Here is a 21,020-nt window from a genome sequence, read left to right as displayed (position 1 = left end):
AGCACAAGCAGAAGCAGGAGGGGGGAGCCATCAGGCTTCTTGTCCCATCCAAATCCTAATGTGACACTAACATGAGCATTGCAAATAGACAGCTGGTATTTGCACACACTTCTGTTACAGTCAGAGAAGAGATGCAATTCTCTGGGACCTGTGCTCTATGAACCAGTGTTAAGCAGAAAACCATCCATACTTCCTCTTAAATCTACTTGTAAGAAAGCAGAGATAGCTGTAATCATCTAAAATCCTGCCAGAACTCTTACACAGAAAACACACTAGTTAGGAGGTCAAAACCAGAATGTTTATTTTTCTCCTGGGAAAGACACTGCTATGGCATACACCTTCATGTTCTTAGAAACAACAGAGCTGGTAACGTTCCCTGTTGTAATTACATCAGTGGTTAGTTCACGACAAACCCAACTGCTACAGGAATGTGGGATGGGGATACTTTCTCCTGAAGTTCACTTAGTTACCCTGTTACCCAGCACCTCCTACATGTAAATTGGGTGGGGCACAGCAGTTCCCAACAACAGAAACATTCTGCTCCCCAAAGCACCCTGCTTCACATGATAGGGATACAGCAGCCTCAAATCAAGCGCATTTGAGGTACTCATAACTCTGGTGCTTGGAAGTCGAATATTCACAGGCTCTCCTGTGAAAAAAAGAGGAACTTCTCTGGGGTTCTTCCATCCCATCCCTTTCTCCATCTTGAGAAGTTAACAGTCCCAAGGTTTTGATGATCCCCAAAAAAGGTCTAAACCTCCTGGCAACTGTTCACATTTCAATAAACTGCCCATAACTTGACTGCAACATTTCTTCTCTATTCCTTTTGCACAACATTTCTTTCAGCCTCCCTGCTCTTCAGTTGCCTTTAATCTTTTCCTTTACCCAGAAAATGCATGATGAAGGTGAAAAAAATACCTGTTAAGCCAAAAAATAAAAGATAAAAAGTCTCCTTAGGAAACACATGAGAAGTTACAACAGGAATGGATCTTGATGCCATTGTGAAATAGGAAGTGACAAACTGGGCAGTTCCAAGGATAGCAGGCATGCTCCATTGGCTTTCAGGAGGTCAGTAGATTTGAATGACATCATCCCACTCATCAACAGGCCAGACACCATTGTACTGCACATTGAACGGCGAGCTCTTCCAGTCCCACGTCTTCACAGGAACCTTCCAGTCTGGGCCATAGTTGGCTTCAACATACTGAAGGGTCTCACAGGGCACTTGTACCTTGAGTTCTACAAATTCAGTCCAGCACAGCGTGAACTTTGGAAAGAGATACCTGCACCGTAACAGAAGAACAGGGTCACTGGCAGAAGACCAAAGGACACCTCTCAACAAGCTCACAGGGAAAACAAGCAACCGCAGCGACTGGCCACGGTACACCTACAGTCAGTTTCTCTTACTCTGTAACCGCTTAACCATGAAGTACTAGTGACACACAGGGGTGCTGTTAGCAGCAGCAACCGGTTAACGCCGTCCCGAGCTCGCAGGAAGGCGTGTTTCTCACTCTCTGGCTGCTTATTCCCGTCACCTTCTGCCACCTACAGGAAACGGCTAAACTACAGCACAAAGCACAGTGACGCCAGCCACCCAGGGGAAAACAGGATACACTTTGCTGGTGGATCTATAATCACCAAAGAGCTATTTAGCTGTTATTAACCCAGGACATCACTTATTTGTCAGGACTGCAGTGGGCAAGCACATGTAAAAGGTAACCAGTAACCACTTAAGTAACAAATCGTCCAGAGAGGGAGCTCTGAATAACAATTTTAAGGAGAACAGACAGGTAATTTAAATAAACAAATCTGCAAATTAAAACGTAGTTGCAAATGTCACCAAAATAATTATTTAACTACTATTAACATAACATTTTTACATTCACTGACAAAACCCCACAGCTTTCCTGACACTTCACACTGCTGAATCCTTGCTCATCATTTGCTCATTCCAAGTGGCTGGGATAAGGCTACATATACTCTTGGAAATTTACACAGCTCAACATTTTTTCTTCCAATTTCACTGTCATTGCTCTTCAGACATAAAAATACCAAAATGATGTTACACTTACACAAATCCTTCTACAGAATCACCTTATTTTAAGACTTACAGTATACATGTATAGATTTGATTGCCAGATTCAGCTTTTATAAATATCTATTCTCTGCTAGAGAATAAAACTGCCCAGCGTTAATTTTGTAAAGAAATAGGTCTCAAATACTTTAACTCCAAGAGAAGGAGGATGTGCATGCTTGCTTGTGCCTGCAATGTTGAGGAAGTATTTCTCTCCATGAAAATTTAAGCCATACAGACAGACTTGTAAAGTTCTGAAAACACCTCTCCAAGGAAACAGATACTAAAACTAACTAAAGAAAAATATTTTAGAGACTAAATGAGAAATTCTTTCATTCTCCATACTTTTATCTAGCAAGATGTATAGGAAGCATGCCTGGGAAAATACTTAGTTTTCTGAGGAAAACATCTTTTACACTTGACTTATACACTTCACTTATAAACTCCAAACTCCCTCTCGTATCTGTGGTGATTTAGTAGCAACCAGTAACTCTTCTGGTATCACATGAACAGCTGGTGAGATTCCTCTAAACTTGTTAAAGCAGATTTAGCATGATCAAACCAGCATTCCTCTTCTGACTGACCTCTTCACTTTACCTTCCCACAAAATTTTGCAAGGACTGAAGACTAAGCAAAACTGGGGGTCACCCTGGCGTTGCAGGCACTCAGATCAAGCAAGCAAAACCATCCCCTCCCACAGCTGAAAAGCTGAGATCCTTTCTTCAGTTTTGGAGAAGGTGTTTGGTATGATCCATATCTGGAATTATTTGGTTAATCTTGCTGAAGAGCCACATTCTGTCCATGCTTGAGGCCCTTTGAACCATAAACAAGCAGGTTTTTTCCACCTTTCCTGTGTGGATTAAGTACAGTAAACTATGCCTAGAGCAGCACCTGTTCAGAGTTAGATGCTTCCTTAGAGGCCAGTATGTCTAAGCAAACAAGTTCTTACTGAACTAGAAAGGCACATTTGTAAACTTTTGACAAAAATGGCTACTGACAATAAGCAGTAGGCTACAAGAAGAGTGATTTATGAAAGCTTAAGTTCCAGAAGAGCTGTAATATCATAGGATACAGGAGCTGGGATGCAGCACAGGCATATTTTCATTTCATGAGAACAGAAAGTAGATGTGACCAGTCATATCAAAGGGTGAGGAGGGAAACAGCTCTCAAGTATCCCTTGTCTGATGCTATAAAGGAATTTTGAAAGAGTATGGAAAGAGCTATTGTAATTTAGACACAACAGAAGCACAAATGAATATATTGGTCTGCTTCCTCCTCTGGATGCATCACAGAAAATCCCCAACATCTTGTACAGAAAAACAGAAACTAAGCCTGCTTTGGAAAACTATAAGACTCTTGCTTTATTCTAAAAAAAAAAATACTTCACAGTATAACACAACTTCTGTGGGGATACTCCAAGAGCTTTTCCTTCAGTCTATTTGAAAGTGTGCCTTTAGGCTCTGCTCACCAAGGCATTTCACCCAGCCTTTATTTATCATTTCTGAACAAAGATAACTGAGAGCAGGACTAGTCTTAGATAACCAGGACTTAGGCATTATCATTAGCCAGATGACCGTGTTCACTAGGTTCCCATTAGCTAAAGATAAGCAAATACAGTTCAGGAAAAACACAAAAGATACCAAAATCCTATAGAAGACAATGAGGTTTTCAACTAGTTTGCAACTGTCTCTGAGTGATGGAAAGAAGCAAATGTCTGGTTATCTCCCCTGTGAGGAAAGGCTGAATGAACAGGGGCTGTTCAGCCTTGAGAAAAGAAGACTGAGAGGGGATCTGATCAATATTCATAAATATCTTAAGTATGGGATGCAGGGGGCATCAGCCAGCCCCTTTTCAGTGGTCTGTGGTGGAGACAGGACAAGGGGCAATGGCTGCAAGTTGGAGCACAGGAAGTTCTGCACCAACATGAAGAAGAACTTTTTCACAGTGAGGGTGACAGAGCCCTGGGACAGGCTGCCCAGGGAGGTGGTGGAGTCTCCTTCTCTGGAGATATTCAAGACCTGTCTGGATGCCTCTCTGTGCAATGAGCTGGGGAGCTGCTTTGGCAGGGAGGTTGGACCCGATGATCTCTCAAGGTCCCTTCTGACCCCTATGGTTCTGTGAATCTGTGAGTAAAGCTAACTATCAAATCCTATATTCAGTTTGCTGATTAGGAAGTTGTACTTATTTCCTGATCTAATACTGAAGGTATGAAGCAAGTAATGTGGGATCCTATTTAAAAATCAATTTTCAGATCACGAAGAGCAGCAAGGTCTGCAGTTATCATCTGTGATGCTGTTGCAACATTATAATCAATAAAGCATTCCTAATCATTACCACAAAATCCAAAAATGGGGTGGGGTTTCTTTGCAAGGACAGTTGAAGCTTTCTACCATAATGCTCTGTCAATCAAGATGAATGCCTAAGGATTAATTTTTTTATGGCAAAATTAGTTTGTGCAACAAACACTGTTTTAGAGACTATTTTCTCATCTTACCCGCTTAACTCAGAGCTTGTCACAGTCCAGATAAGATCTACTTGGTGCAAGACATGCCAGCACTACTTTCAACTTCATGACAGAACTGACATGCGACAAGCCTACCACCTGTCTAGTAAGGTATGGTACTGTTCTCTCACTGCCTCTCCCATCTCAAAGTGCAAAACCTCACTGATTCTCCCCTGGCAAGTATATTTCCCACAGAGAGCACAGACCTTGCCAGGCAACACTCCACAACGCACAAAACGCCAACACTAAACACTAACTTGATCAATTTCTTTCCTATTAGAGGTACAAATCCAGCTCATACTTAAATTTCTTGCCCGATTTAGCCTGAGTTCCTCCATTCCATATGTGGTCATCCTCTTCATAGAAGAAAAAAATATCAAGTTTCACATCATCTTCTCCTTGGAAAGACAGTTCCAAGCTATCTTCTACCTGGAAGACAAAAATACACACTCATAAAAATATAAGGCTACTGACCTCAGCAGGTTTCAGAACACCTTTTGGTTAGGTATGCAGAGTGAATCCTATCCTGACTGAAGAAAATACACTAACCATGCATTTTAATTTTTTTTTCTTTTATGCCTTGAAAACATTGAGAAATTTTCTGCACCTCAGTGGGACTATCTTCTCTTTCATCCCTTAAGCCTCAAATGCTTCAGCCCCATTTTCTTGTCCTCTGCCACAAGCAAAATAACCTCAGTGAATAAACACCATTAATAGGTGTCTCCGTTCAGCACACTTCACGTGTGATGAAACACTCAATAGCACCAGCAATGATGTATGGCTTGAACTGTGGCTGAACCTTCACACTCCTGTAATTGTTCTCCAACATTCTGCAGCCCACACTCTGCAAACGTTACATAAAGATCACACAGACACTACTAACTAACAAGCCCAGTGCCAACCTCACACCATCCTTCCCTCTGCTGGTTTTACAGACAGGGCTACAGATAATCCCAGAGCTATCCCCAATCCTCCCACATGATGAGGCCCACTCAAGCTCAAAGTTCAAGTCGGTCCTTAAATCTCCCTAGCACCACTGCTGCAGATTAGACCCCTCAAACATACTGAAATCTTCTGAGGTGGAATTCAGACTCCCTAAACAGGGCTGAAGCTAGTAAGAAGAGTGTTTCTCCCAAGAGAGCACACAATAATCAACAAGGTTATGTGTTTAGGTAAAACCATCTCCTTGGCAGACATTACTCATGACTTCAGCTACCCACTTCTCCATCAGTAATCTGCAGCTGTACTCAAACTTACAAACTTAGAGAAAGGCACATGAAGCAAGTTGTTCATTATCTACAGACCTTGCCAAATTTGTGCTTCAGTGGTAAGCCTGCTTTCTGAAAAGCTGGAATGATATCTGCTTTGTAGTCCCTTATGAAGACCCCCAAATCCACATCTTTGCTGTGAGGAATTACATTGCACTGTCTGTACCAGCCTGAAGGAGAAAAAGGGGGCAGGGCAAACATGACACAAACTAGTCAATTCAGGAACATGGGAAATCTATCAGCAGAACAAAAGCAACAGAAAAAAACAACTGCCATCTTTGAATGAGGCCATAAACAAGACTTCTGCCTTCCTCTAGTATGAAACAAATCACATCGGAGAACACAAATAGTACTGCACTTACATCCAGCTCTTTCCTCCAGAAAGCCAAGAATGAGAGAGAAAATACTCTTTTGAACCTAAAATATCTTCACTTTTCTAATCTGAATGTCTTTAAAGAAAAAGAATCCTTTATGTGGGCCCAAATCTAATCAGCAATTAACAGTTACAGGGCTACAGCTATGCTTTTCATCTGACACTGTTATTTTAAACAATATCTGAGCCATCTTACCATCACCACTGCAAAACCATAAGACAAGAAGTGGGACATCCTTTTGTCTATTTTATTAAAGTAATCTTTAGGAACTGTTCATTCAGCAAATTGTACTCCTTAGGACTAAACAAACACAAGTCAAATACGCACACACATGAGTTTCTGTAACCTATTTCAATAACAAATGAGTCTTCACCAGCAACACTACTTCATCTTCAACAGAACTGAAAACTTTGAGTACATTCTGTAATAATATGATATTTTATTAAAAGTATATGTTTAAAAATAAACAAACAAACGTCACCTATCTTTTAAACATCAGCAATAAGGACTAAATTGCATGGGAAGAAAAGCCAGGAGAGAATCTACACAGTCAGCTCATATATGCGCCCATCGCTGCTTTCCAGGTAGCACACAGTAAATTCCAACTCAGGCAGTTCAAGGAACTGCTGATTGCTTTCCAAGCAGTGCTCAGCACAACACAGATAATTGCTAACAACACTGGAAATTTGCTCAGCCTCTCCACGGTTGAGGTTTCTAAGGAAAAGGAATATTTCCAGGAGCCTATTTCAATACAGCTAATGCCACACATTACCTTCCAACCTGGTACATTTGACCTCCGCTGACATCACAAGCAAGAGAGAATGAAATATTTAAAATTTCACATGAATTAAAAAACACACAACATGAAGGTTTTTACCAAGGCATGTCCCACTGCTCAGCCAGAACTTCACTCCTAAGTTATTCAGCGTCAGGGCAGCCAGATGGAGCAAGGATTTTGCTTTTTTTCTGAACTCTACTGCATCAAGAGAGGCATCATCAGGGTACAGCTGGAAGTCAAAAGAAGAGTAAGCAAGCTATTGTCAGACAACAAACCTGTCCTTCATTTTTCAGTTTCCTAAAAAAAAAAAACCTTTGAAAATTTACACAACTAAGGCCTGCACAGTATCTGTGCAATCTGAGAACATGCACTAGAATGACAAGTTTAAATTTTAACTCTGAAATATCATTCTTCAGTTTTTCCCAACTAGCAGAACGCAAAGTCACAGTAATATAGACTCAGAATCACAGATTGAAGAGGGTGGGAGATCATCTTGTCCAAACCCCCTGCCAGGCACGATCACCTCAAGCAGGTTGCACACAACGCTGCTTTGATAACAGGTTTTAAATATCACCAGAGAAGGAGACCCCACAATGCCTCTGGGCAGCCTGTACTAGTGTTCTGCCACCCTCACAGTAAAGAAGTTCCTCCTCATTTTTAGGTGGAACTTCCTATATTCAAGTTTATGCCCAGTGACTCTTGTTCTGTCACTGAGCACCACTGAAAAAAGACCAATCCCATCCTCCTGACCCCCAACCCTCAAGCACTGGTAAGATCCCCCCTCAGTCTTCTCTTCTCTAGGCTAAAAAGTCTCAAGTTCCTCTCTTCATAAGAGAGATGTTCTAGTCCCCTAAATAATCTTTGTAGCCCTTTTCTGTACCCTCTCCAATAGCTCCCTGTCCTTCCTGAACTGGGGAGTCCAAAACTGCACACAGTATTCCACATGAGTCCTCACCAGCAGACAGGGAGAAGAGCCTCCCTCCACTGGCTTGCCACACTTTTCTTGGTAGATCACTAGAAAGATCTCGACACTTGGTAACACCACAGATTAACCCTAGTTCTGCTCACAGGGAAGTCAATGCCCAGAGCTTGGGTAAAACAGGGACAGAAATAGGAGTTACTTCCCCCACGTCGGCTTATTTGGCGCCACCACGTGTTATAACCGCGTGTTGACCACTGCTGCCATCGAGTACAAGCGGCACGAACAGAAAATGATGTATGTGGGCTTTCCTTCCAGCTGCAGCTGTGGCAAGATCTCCTGCTAAGGCAAAGCCACAACCGACACAGCAGTCCGGGCAAACACTGTCAAATTAAGCACGGGAACAACGCACCACTCAAGACTCAGGACTGGTTTCATTAAAAGCTCCCAGGCAACCACCAGCTGAAATGAATCCTTACATTTCAGAACAGCTGCCAGCTGCTTATTTCAATGTTAAAGCTCCAGCAAAGTTCACTACACCTTCTGAGGGACGTTTTTGCAGCCTGTGGTGATTACTGCCTGGAGGTTTTAGAGCTGAAGTGGAGCATGCTTCCAATTTCTGTCCTTTATAAGGCACCCTTGGGTATAGCAACATTCCTGCCACGTGTATGGGGAGCAGCTTATTGAGAAAGTCCTTTCCCCAAGACCTCAAATGACTCAAAAGAATGGAGCACCTCATGTCATCTTTTTTTCCCCTTTCATGAAACCAGAGATGGCTCAAAGTCAGAGACATGATTCTGACCCCACAGCTTTAACTGTGATAACTCTCCACCAGTTCCTAGCTCTGTCCTTTTCGTGTTAAGACAAAGTGCTTTCCAGACTGCAGCAGAAACTCTTTCTACTGCTGGATCAGGTAGTAATTTTCTAAAAATGATACTCTAAGTAGTGGTGAACACATTTGCTTACATGGTCAGAAAGCAACACAACAAATAACTTTGGAATGAATACACCACTTCAAATAAACTGAACTTGAACCATGGAACTGCAGCACACAATTCAAAATAATTTAAATTAAGTAGAAAGAACTTTGAGAATTGCTATAAGGAGAATGTTCAACCACAAGATTTTAGTCTTAGTTACATGAAATGTATCTAACAGCAACAATGTGTGAGAACTAGGGACATGCTGGTTATCTCTTCTTTTCAGAATGTGCTCACAGGAGACAGACTATGTATTTCAGTTAAAGTTTTAGTTTTATTATCACTTTACTGAACTCTGGATTGTGCTGCAAACACTGTATTTAGCTTTATGGATGTGAAGAGTCACATTCAGGTAATAAACAGTGAACTGTCTGTAGGTTTGCATCCATTAACGAAAACACACATTAGATCTCAGAGACACTACTTGATCACCACTAACCTGAAAGAAAGCCCGAGCTTCTCTGTACCTACATTCAAGAAATCTAGAGTGTGACATCTCCTCTAGAAAACTGGATGGATTTTTTGGAATTTGAACTTTTAAGTCATCGATGGAAACAAGCAGAAGTTCTGGCCTACAAGGGAAGAAAGATGATACATTACCCCATTCAATTCCTTTAGAAACCACAACTTTTTCCATAAGGTCAGGTTAAAAATCTTACTGCATACTACTGACTGTCCAAATACACTCAAAACTGATTATAAAGGGAAAGCAACAAAAGCTTTAATAAATTCCCCATATACTTCAAAATTTTGTCTAAAAAGCAGCTCAATGCCAGTAAGCACAGTTGGTACAGATTCCATGTTTCAAAAGGAAGAGGGAATGGCATCACTTTAAAGGAAAATGTGAAACAATTATTTTGATCTCTGAAAAGATTGGCTATTTTTCTCTGATTTGTGGCATATATACATACCCTACAGGGACACTCTTAGCAAAGCCTAGTGGCATGTGCTTGGCTTTGAAAATAGTGACAAGATTTGGACTGGCCTGTACTTCCTGAAATACTGCTACTGAAAGCACTGCAGAAGAAGGCAGGCATTTGCAGTAACCTTACCGATGTAACCAAGTTTAAGCACCAGACTACTGACAAGTAACCCTTCAAACATCTGTGCAAGAAAGGAATCCCCTCAGCACAGTAAGAACACAGGTGAGACCCAATAGTCTGCACCTGTCTTCATGGTACAAACGTCACCTCTTGCCATTCATGTTCTTTGACACTAATTATTCAACTGTTACTGAATGGATTTCTGTTGCTTCCCCTGTTAGTTTCACATTCCATATCCGTATTCAACTCTTGGATACATATTGTTACAGAAAGACCAACAAATATCTGTCAGCTAGTGCTAAATCTGCTGCCACCTCTACTTTACGATTCCAAGCTTTTAAATAGAGCTAACAGTAAATCACAGACTCCGGCAGAAGACCCTTTGGGACACCCAACTTCAGTCATGACTTTGACTTCTCCCATCCTTCTGCCTGCTTCAACCTGGCTACACAGCAACTTCCTCTAAGATGCTGTTCTTGGAGGAAGAACTTAAGTGGTGAGAAGGTCTTGTTCCAGGTAAGCACAACTGGATCTACCTTCGCACCTTACTTACAACCACACATGAGCTAATTTTTACCACCTGAGTTTAGGAAAGAGAGTATTTCTATATACAGGAGGAAACAGTTATTTTGGAAGCACCACTGCAGCATTTTCTCTCCTCTGTTTTGACTCACTTTTCATAGGCTCCAGGGTAGCGGCCGAAGTGGAGTTTCCGGAAAGGCACAAACTTTCTGTCCATGTGTTGCTTGAGCCTCAGGGGGCCGTGCCAGAGATAATTACCACTCCTCTCGTAGAAGACCACCAAGTGAATGGCATGAGATGCTAGTTTAAATATGTAGTGCAAAGGAATTTCAATCCCAGACAGGTCATCCATCCCATCCAGGCGGGGGTCCTTGTTTATAATCTTTAGCCACTGGAACCCCATCTTCTCAGCAGTTCTGAAAAGGCCCACCTAAAAAATGGGGGGGTGGGGGTGGGAGTGGGGTGTTAAAGACTAGAGAAACCAAAATTGAATGCTAAAATGTTTAGTATTAACTGATCCTATTCCCCACTTTCATTTTCTAATCTGACCTAAGCACAGACTACTCAGAAGTTTCTAAAACCTTAAAGAGCAGTAACACACGCAATTCCAACCACTATGTTTTGTTTTCTTAAAATCTGTCCCTCAAACTAGTCAATGAAACAACAAATAAATATTGTAAGCCATCCTTGGACTAGGTTTGTTCCTTGCCACAGCATCCTCCTCTGCGTCCTCAAAGTCTTCTCTAAAGTTATCCTTGTGCTGAACTTGGCTTTCCTACGTCCTTGAATAATGACACCACTAATACAAAGGTGATTACTGCAAAATCTTCTTTTATGATGTGCATAAATATTTGTCTAAATCTCACCAAACATGGAACACTGCATTAGGTGATAGGCTTTTTTATTTCTACAGAATATGGGAATTAAATTCTGGCTGATAAGAAAATGGCAGCTCACCATCTGAAAACCCTTTCAATTACCCCCTTGGTCTGCTTTTATACAGGTATATCAGTTTCCCCTCTGGATGCTACAGATATCCTCAATGAGCCACAAAGGAATAGGAAAATGGATTTATATTAGTGTGCTACCACACAACCTTACTCTTAAGTTTCTTTAAGTCCTTTACAGCTGTGAGTAAAACAAAACCCCAAACAAAAAACCCAAAACAAAAGAAAAAAAACCCCAAAGCCAAACCACCAAGAAAGTTGTTTGTCACTGGTATCTATAGTCTGTATAAAATTAGTCCAATGAGGATCTCCAGATGACAGTGAATCGATTAAATAAACTGGGATTCCAGTTTGTCCTTTATCACATGGTATACCTCTGTTTTTACCACACCCATTTATAAATCTCAGAATAAATAAAAAAAAGCAGAGATACCAGAACATTAAGTGATAAAATACAATGGTGGTAAGTACAGGGATGTAACAAAAAAAGAAACATAAACAGCAGACTATGCTAATCTCTCTAGCCTTGTCTCATCAATAACTGCATTTATTCCTTGATAGATCTCTGAAGTCAATATATATTACAGCTGTACCTACATTACAGGCTTTTTTGTCTCATTTTGGCATGGCCTTTTACTATAAGTGTTTATGACTATTGCAGATAGATTCCAAAAACTTTCAATTATCTACAAATGACTGGATACCTCTTACTTTAAAAAAAAACCCAATGTTTCCTCTACCAGTGTCTTTGAAAGATTTCCACACGATGCATTCAGAGTCCTTAAGACACACTTAAAAGCATTATGTCACGACATCACAGAGCAGTTGAATGCATCACAGTAACAAAGGCATGCTGAAGGAAAGGCACTTACTTCATGTTTCCATGTTTTGTCCAGCAGTGCAAATGTGGTAAAGTCTCTTGGGGCACAGAAGTACTTGCATTCTGGACTAGGGCCATCCGGAGAGCTTCTGATCTGTTCAATGTCTTTATCAACCAAGCCCAGAATCAAAGGATCGATCAAATACACTGGTATATTGTGGCTGGATATTAAGCCTAGGAACTTCCTAACCACGTGCTGTTTGACAGAATAAAACTAGCAGTTAGAAAGACCATCTTTAATGATACACAGTTTAACACATTAAAACTCTTTGGCAGAAGGGAAAAAACCCAACCTGCTGACAGAAGAAAATGTTATCCCCCAATACATTTTCTGAGAGTCCACTTTACAGCACTGTCACAAACAATTGTGGAAAGGAAATGGATGTTTTCACTTGCAGAAAAACAGGCTGCTGTCAGGCTTTCCAGGCCTCTAAGACCAGAGTAAAAACCTTTTGGCTTCAATTAGAACTTCCTACAGCTAAAGCAGTCTAAACAGTCTCTAGACTACACTCTAGACTCTTTGCAGCTCTTGAATAAACCCGAGGTTGTTGGATGAAATGTGATGCGTGTGTGGGTGGCTGAAGGAGCTGGCTGATGTCATTCCAAAGCTGCCCTGCCATACCTTGAAAGGCCACAGTGGTCACGAGTTATTCCTCAAGCCTGAAAAAAGGCAAATTCATTACGCCATCTTCAAAAGAGAGGATCTGGGGAACTATGGTCACCTCAGTCTCAAGACCTAGGCAGCTCCTGGAGCAAAATGTCATACCCAAGTACATGAAGTGCAAGGACATGGCTCAGAAGGCCAGTGAAAGGCAAAGGCACTTGATCATACCAACTGCCCCTGAAAAAAACTTTAGCAAGGTCACACCCAAACAATATCCTCACAACCTCAGGTGTGACACCTGCTGCCTCTGAAGGGTGACTCAGTGACAAGGGAGGCAGTGAGGGTTACCCAGCCTCTGGATGTGTGTACCCTGGGCACCCAATCACCGCAACACAGCTTACAGGGCTAAAAACTCTTAGCAATAAGGTCCTGCTCCTGAAGGATACATTAACTTGACTCAGTTAAGTCAATCAAGTATATTTAAACATCCATGGCATACAGAAGATTTAGGGTAGTCACGGCCACCCTGATATTTAAAATATAGCTGATGATTTAACTGTGATGGTTAAATTTAATGATATAAAGAACCATTCTAATTGGGAAAAAATCCTTGCTTAGAAGAGCACTGTCAGCCTTTATGTCTGTTACATCTCAGGGTTTGTAGAAGAGGTACAGTAAGGGAAGGCAAGGGCCTACCCCCTGAGCTACCTGCCTAGCAATTCAGCCCCAAGCTGCTGAACTGAAGGCTGAAGCTCCAACCTCCCTCCTGCCCAGTCACTGAGTCTGTTCAACCAGACTCCAACCTCCAATTCTGGCATGATGGATGTAAAAACAGGGATACAAAGTGGATCAACAAGAAGAATTTAGGCAGCAGCACTACATGTGCTGTACAGGCAGAAGCAAAGCCCCCTTCTTACTGATTTCAGCTATATGCAGCTGAGAGGTGACTGGGCCAGCATGATTTCTGGAACTAAAACTAGCAGATCAGACTGATGAACGGGAAGCAAATCTGTGCAAAACTAGCTACTTTTCCTCCCCATCGCTCCTCTGGGGAAACAGATGCTTTTAGTTGAAACTTCAGATAATTAGTAGAAAGAGATGGCTATGACATCAAGCAGTATTCATATGGAGTATTTTGCATTCATCACGCAAGGACTCTGAAAATAGCCTGAGGTGCAACACATCCCCGGTAGGACACTGGAGCATTCTGCTTTGTTACCAGTGATCTCATAAAATCAAATTAAAGCTTAATGAGAACTCTGTCCACAGACTTGCAGATTGGAAGCCCACCATGACCATGTCACCCAACACCTTTTAGGCAGTTCCAAGGGGTGCCACCTCCGAGACCAGCGAGACATTCCTGGCACAAGCAAGCAGTCCACGGAGCAATTGGCTTGGATTACTCCCAAGAACAGCTCTTAGCCAGAGCATCTTTCCTCTCACTCAGCAGAAACAAGGCATCCAAATGGCAATTTTGCTAACTAGCAACATTATCATATTGCATCCAAGCAGAAGGCAGCCAGCTCCCAGCACATCGTTCTCCTTAACCACCTGTGCTGTTAACTGATCTCCCAGCAGAAAAAGCAGAGAGAGGCTTCTGTAAAAGTGTTTCCCAAACAACTGCTGATACATAGTAACTGAGTTTCTGATTTCCCCAGGCCAGCAGGATGCTTCCCTTGCATTCAATGCTGCAAACTCCTAGACAGACACAACACAAACCACCCCATTTCAAGAACTTAAGGGCACACCCCTAACACTGCTCCCAAACACTGCAACTACAGCAAGTAATGCTGGAACTGAATGTTTTCCTGCCCGCAGTGAGCTTTAGTGACACAGCATAAGCAAGTAACACAAAACTTTGAGTAGCAGGTTAAACAACTGGAGAAAGCAAAGGGGAATTGTGTGCCTTGAGACCTGCAGCTGATTCTCTTACCCCACTACTATCAAACAAGCTGCATGTCAAACAAGCCAATCTTTTCAACACTCAGTTTGAAAGACCACAAAAGCCTGGATGAAAACTTCTGTGTCAGAGAGGACAAGTTTTCCTTCTTAAAAAGCACTACTGCTAAGGACTGCACAAGCAAAGGCTGCTCAAAACTGATGTTTTGGAGTACTTCACATCTTTCCTCTGTGAATAAAGTATCCCTTAGTCCTTAATACTAGAAAATCCCCAGTGAAAAGAAAACTGGACCCTGATTTTGCAATCCCATGAGAGTTCTCTGAGACTTGCAGAACTGTGTGAACCAATGACATTGTTGTACATACCCATCTAGTGCTGTCTTGGCCCGACTGGATTCCTCTGACTTTGGAAAAAACTGCTCCATTCTATCAAAACCAAAGAAGAGGCAGGGGTGGGGGCGGGGAGAGAAAGGAAGAAAAAAAGTTTCAGTTGAATCCCTGCTTAGGATTTCCCAACAGGGAATATATCCAGTTACCACTTTCTAATTATGGCTGTGGTTACACCTCTGGTCACTCAACTACAGTACAGAGCGTGAAATCATAAACGGGCTCCGGTTTAGTGTATATAGAAAGGGAACACAAGCCCTGGGGACTTGCAGACATGCAGGGATCGCATGCTCAGGCCTCGGGTTCCCAAGTCAATATCCTAGCAGATGTAAAATAGGAAGATGACAAACACTGTTAGGCAAATACCACTGGGGGAATGACAGCAGGCTTATGCCTCAGTCTTTCCAGACATAATCCTAGAGAATTAAATCCGGAAGACAGTATATTCATATGATATAGCCAAAGCAGTATCCTCTCAGCTTTTAGCCTTTTTAAAGTACAAAGAGTATCTCACTCCCACCCTTACTGTTCACTGTCAGAAACCATAAGAAAGAAGTCAAAGGCTGCAGTACCACCTAACATCAGGACTGCCTGCATTTATTAAGAATGTCCTTACCAAAATAAAAACTCAGGAAATGTGGTACCCAAATTGTTCTTCTGTAAAAATAAAATTAAATTCTTTATTGAATCTGCATTGCAACTGTAAACTATGAAGCCATCAAAACCCCAGATGATTTCACTTACAGTAACACGTATCTCTCTTCCCATCACAGAAAATCACACTCAACTAAACATCCCACTGGCAGTGTAAAAGCAGGGCTTAATATATAACATCTGGAAAATTATGAATACCGAATGACCAAAGACAACTACAGAAAAAGTAAGGTTTTCTTTTAAAAACACCACACAGTCATGCTGCCTTCTTTCTTTCTTCAAAAAGCCCTAAGCTAGGGCTCGGTTTGACTTTACTTAACTAAAGCAGGAAGGCTTGCCGTGGCTCAACCCTGTAGCAGGGAACACAGAAGGGAGCATCCTATTTGGAAGGAGCGGGCTGGCAGTGGCTAACAGGACGGCTCGGCTAGCAGGCTGACACCTGACATCTGTACTCACACGAGAAACTTGTTCGGGCTACCCAGCTGCTCGGTGCCAACACTACAGTAATTGCTGGGGACGTTCAGGGTCGGCATTACCGCTTCTGAAGGGCTTCGAAGAGAATCCGCGTTACACAGGTTTATCTCACAGAGGGGAGCCTGCGCGGGCAGCGCTCTCTTACCTTATGTGACAGGTAGAACCTGTAGTAGTACAGCTGGAAGAGGAGGAAAACCAGGCTGATCAGAGACAGGAGCGCCAGCACCACGTTCTTATTGATTTTCTGCATTAGTCTTCGGGGCGCTCTCGATCACCGCCTGGCAGCAGCGCGGCGCCGCGCATCTTCTCCGCTCTCCCAGCCCTTCCCTGCGCCGGCCCCGCCGCCGGGGGCAGACAGGAGGCCCGAGGCGGAAGCCCCGGAGACCCGCAGCGACAGCTCAGCTATGGGGCCGGGCCCCAGCCCCCGCTCCCAGCCCCCGAGCCGCAGCGCCGGGGCACGGTGGGCTCCGGCCCGCCAGACCCTCTCCCCGCCGTGCGGCTCCCCGCCCGACGGCAGCCTTTCGCGGCGGCCGTAAAGCGCCGCCCGCCCCGCCCCGCCCCGCGCACGCGTAGCTGTGCCCCCGGCCCCGCCCGGCGCGGGAAGAAAGGAGGGAGTCGGACACGTCAGAGCCCAGGTGTCTGTATTAATACAAAGAGCGCGTCGCACACACACGTCAAAGACACCGAAACAGCCCGCGGGCTGCGAGGCCGCCCCGCCGCTCCGCCGCTGGAGGGTACCTGAGGTCCAGCCGGGGCGGCGGGGTGCGGCCCGCACCGCCCCTGGCCGGGAGGCGCGGCGGCGGGGCGGCGGTCGAGGTCAGCGGAGGCTCAGGCCCGCGCGGCCTAGCGCCGAGGGCGAAGTACATCCCGGCTTCCCGCTCCCAGAGGGCTGGCAGGCTGTCCGAGCCCGGCGAGGCCAGGAGGGGCAGGGCGACGATCGGCAGAGCCCGTGGCCGTTGGCTGTCAGTCGGTAACCCCCGCCGCACTGCCGCGCTGGGTGCGCTTCCCGTTACGGCACCTGTTAAGGCTCCCCGGCCTTGGAGTGAAGCAGCAGCACCGCGGCAGAGCGCGAGGGGCTGGCGGGGAGGAAACGGCGTTTGTACGTTAGACTCTACCTCTGCTGCTAGCAGAGGGCTGACGAAGTGAACCCAGCACCCTCTGCCGTCGGAATTTGGTGTCTGGAGAAGCAGGTGCCACTCGGGTGCTTTTTAAATAATCCTTTCTGAAGTGACAGCCCTTCACACAGCCTTCCGCAGAAACAACGGCAGACAGGGTTTTCCGATGTGTGGAGAACCCAAGGGAAAACAGCTCCTCACAAGTTACTTTAACTCTGAAAGACTAGCAGTAATCAGTATTAATTTAAAAAAAAAAAAAAAAAATTCTCGTTTTGGTCATACAGAAGAGGACCCCTGTCTAGCCATCAAACAGCATCAATTCCAGAGCAGAGGGGCTCGGGGAGGACTACAGTCATGCTCTACTCAGCATTAACTACAGACCTTCAAAAGGTGTTAACCGATCGCCCAGGAACAGCCCCTCCAATCCCTGAAGTGGATTCCCCTAGGAAAAAGTAAGGGGCTGCATGCATCCCTCTCTAGCTGCAGGTACAAACAGTGTACACACTGCAACAAAATATCACCAATATATTGGTACTGGACAGACACTAGCTCAGAAAAAAAGTGTCTAAAAAAATCTAAAGTGCTTAAGGCAATTCTTCATATCCCCATTTACTAAAAACAATTGGACTAGCTGTTAGCAGCAAAAATTTGATGTCTGTGCAAACTATTATATACCAAATTCATCCTTTAAGGGTAAAAAGTCACATGTTAAATTCACCTAGGACATCAGTTAAACTAAAGCTTGCAAATCACAAGTCACAGTATGAAATACTTCAAGCATTCTACTAAGTGTTAAAGGAAAATTATATTTTTACACTGTGCATATCAAATTCACCTTGCAGGTTGCACTACATCTTGCTTAAAAAAAAGACTTCATAATTTAAATTCTCTTATGCTGAGTTGGAGATTACTCATGGTTCTTTCTCACTACAAATTAATTATTGTAAACATTCCCTTTCTTTCCAAAAAGGGAAATTTTAATAGGAACTGTAGCTGAACACCCAGGATCAAGCCAATGACTGGGCAGCATGAACAGATAGAGCTTACTTCCATGTCTGTTTACCACAGACATTTGATAGCATAAGTCTCAAAACAAGAAGCATCTGCCTTAACCCTGCTGTCTCTGAACACCACCAGGGTCCAAGTACGCCAGTCTTAGCTCCCTCACATACCACTGAATTCACAGCAGCTGAGCCCCTAGAACTCCCAGTCAGGTGTTCACTGCAGTGAAAAGGAAAGAATTAGGAATAAATATTTCAAAATTACTACACAGACTATTTTGATAATAACATCTGTGTGAAAGATTCAGACCCTGCTCATTAAGAACTGTGTCACCTTCCAGTATCATCACTTCAAGACCCAAAACACTAAGCTGGCAGAAGGTGGTACAGTTAAACAGGGAATCGTGTTGCAAAAGAGACTACAGCCTACTATTTTCACAATGCAGAGATGTTCAAGTTCTGGATATGAAATTAATATTAAGGGCTCAACCATCCTGCCAGCTTCAAGATTTCTCAAGAGAAGCAAAACTCTCCAGAACAGGTATTAAAATAAAGAAGAAAACTCAAGTTTTCCACTGAAGATCATACCCAGTTTACTGCAAGTTGTTTCAAGGAATTTCTCCTTCTCTTGAGAAATCTTGATAGACATAAAGGACCCATTGATACAGTATTTAACATGATTAGATGATCGTGTTTTTATGGACTGTAAGATACACAGAAGTAGTACTTTGGCCCTGTAGAAGAGGAACCAATATACTATGCACCCTATCAACATGAATTTGAAACAGTTTTCAGGTGACAGTAGGAACAAAATTTTAAATTAAGAAACAGTTGATTCAAGTGTGTATCTGAAAATTATTTCTAGGCTCCTGGACTTGATTGGAGAAGGAAGCAGATTTAAACAGTTTATAATACATAAGTAATTCTCATTGAAAAGTTGATATTTTTCATGAAGAACATGATTTTTTTCAGCTCTCCCACTATAATAAATGATTCACTGTAGTTACTAAACTTCCAATTAGGAGCTGAGATTTTGGAATACTCATCTATACCAGGCTCAACATACTACCTGATTTGTGAACAAACATGTAAGTGCAGATCCAAAGCTGATCACATGTTAGCTGGCAAAACATTTGCTCACCTTCCACTTTTTCCTTGCCCTTGAAAAAGGGGGAGGTGTTAAACTGGAGGATACAGAGATACTTCACAGTATGATCTTCTGAACATGAGTCTCCTAGCCACACATACACAGCAAAAGTGGGATGCTATGTGTGTATATATATATATGTATATATACACACACACACACACAAAACATACATATATAAGCCTATAACCTACATTGCTGCTGGATAAATGCTGCAATTTTGTTGTTTCCCTGGTGGTCCAGAAGTTTCCATGAATCCTCATTAGACTAGTCAAAACAGATAACAAAAATGTGTGCCTGGGCTCAGAGGGTACTGCCCCATCCCCAGGAATTTAGTGGTGCTGCTGCTGCAAGCTAGCTTTGATATTGACAGACGCTGTTTGAGAAGACTTAAGCCAGCCTTGAAGCTGGCTTGAGAGAAAGCTGAAAGAGGTTTTAGCAACAGCTCACCACCACACATCTTCTGCAGGAAGAGAGGGGATGCATTTATACTGAAGCTCTCACAGATGGATCTTGAATATCTCCAAAGAAGGTCTGGGTTACCTCTTCCAGTGCTCGGTCACTCTCAGAGTAAAGAAGTTTTGTCTCATACAGAGACAGAACTTGCTGTGCTCTGGCTTGTGCCCACTGCCCCTCGTGCTGTCACTGGGCACCACTGAGAAGAGAGTCTGCCCACCCTTCAGGTAAATATAAATACAGCCACGTTCCCAGCTTCGGCTGCTCTGCCACTTTGCTGTCAGCTAAGACTCAATTTGTCATTCACATCTGATGAACTGTGTGAATTGCTGATTATCATAATCCAATTAGAGTAATGCCATAGAAGTGGAAAGCCAAGATTAAGACCCAAAATTCAGAGCTTCTGAGGCATCAGTATCCTGCTGTAGTCATTTTTTGTTTTAAATTTGATTTTTTGGTTTGAATCTTTTACCTGAAATACTTCTTAGGTCAATGGCTGCCCATTGTATTGCATCTTCACTGAGGACAATGTTTTTAAATGCCTTTAAATGTTTACATTTTCTGTAGCTTGTGATTAATGGGACCCAAACTCTAAATACATGATATTTAAAGGAGTTACTCATCGGCAATAGGAGGATCTTGTACCAGAAAAAAAAAAAACCACCATACTGCTCTTACAGCTTCTCTCCATATCAGACCTAAAACTTCTTACAGTATTCTTTTGAAATCATACCGCTGTGGTATTTTGCCAGGCTAGGCTAGCAGATCAGTATTCTTTTGAAATGCACATTTGATATCACAAGTTCAAATGGAAAGCCCAGTTATAATCAAATATAGTCAAGTTAATTCATGTTAGGAGAGCTAAAAAAATTTGTTGTATTCTTCATAGAAAAATATTCATAACTAAGTTAATATCCAAGTCTAAAATGAAATGCTTAAATACAGTATTGAAAAAGTACATAGTTATAGCTCTTGATTCCACTCTTCATTTTGAA

General features: G+C 42.9%; 1 protein-coding gene across 1 annotated transcript; it reads right to left on the bottom strand.

The window, feature by feature from the left end:
* Positions 1-284: 284 nt before the first annotated feature.
* Positions 285-16,783, bottom strand: FKTN (fukutin). The gene is made up of 9 exons (XM_084278069.1): positions 16,452-16,783; positions 15,158-15,217; positions 12,281-12,484; positions 10,614-10,891; positions 9,336-9,468; positions 7,097-7,226; positions 5,882-6,015; positions 4,879-5,006; positions 285-1,283 (listed from the first exon to the last, which is right to left on the bottom strand). Exons 1-9 carry the CDS (start codon positions 16,554-16,556, stop codon positions 1,070-1,072), a joined length of 1,386 nt encoding a protein of 461 aa, XP_084134195.1. The 5' UTR covers positions 16,557-16,783; the 3' UTR covers positions 285-1,069.
* Positions 16,784-21,020: the final 4,237 nt, after the last annotated feature.

Source organism: Gallinula chloropus (assembly GCF_964237585.1).
Source record: "Gallinula chloropus genome assembly, chromosome: Z".
Lineage (NCBI taxonomy): Eukaryota > Metazoa > Chordata > Aves > Gruiformes > Rallidae > Gallinula > Gallinula chloropus.
The sequence above is the reverse complement of the archived record's forward strand: the minus strand, read 5'-3'. Positions and strand labels throughout refer to the sequence as shown.

Bases quoted from the DNA above. Each gene is read 5' to 3' on its own strand.
- FKTN (XM_084278069.1), bottom strand. From the start codon at position 16,556: ATGCAGAAAATCAATAAGAACGTGGTGCTGGCGCTCCTGTCTCTGATC. The intron at 9,469-10,613 runs GTGAGTCAAAAC...CTTCCCTTGTAG, and splicing joins TACCCTGGAGCCTATGAAAA to GCCAGAACTTCTGCTTGTTT. The intron at 5,007-5,881 runs GTCTGTAGATAA...TTTGTCTTCCAG, and splicing joins TGAAGCACAAATTTGGCAAG to GTAGAAGATAGCTTGGAACT.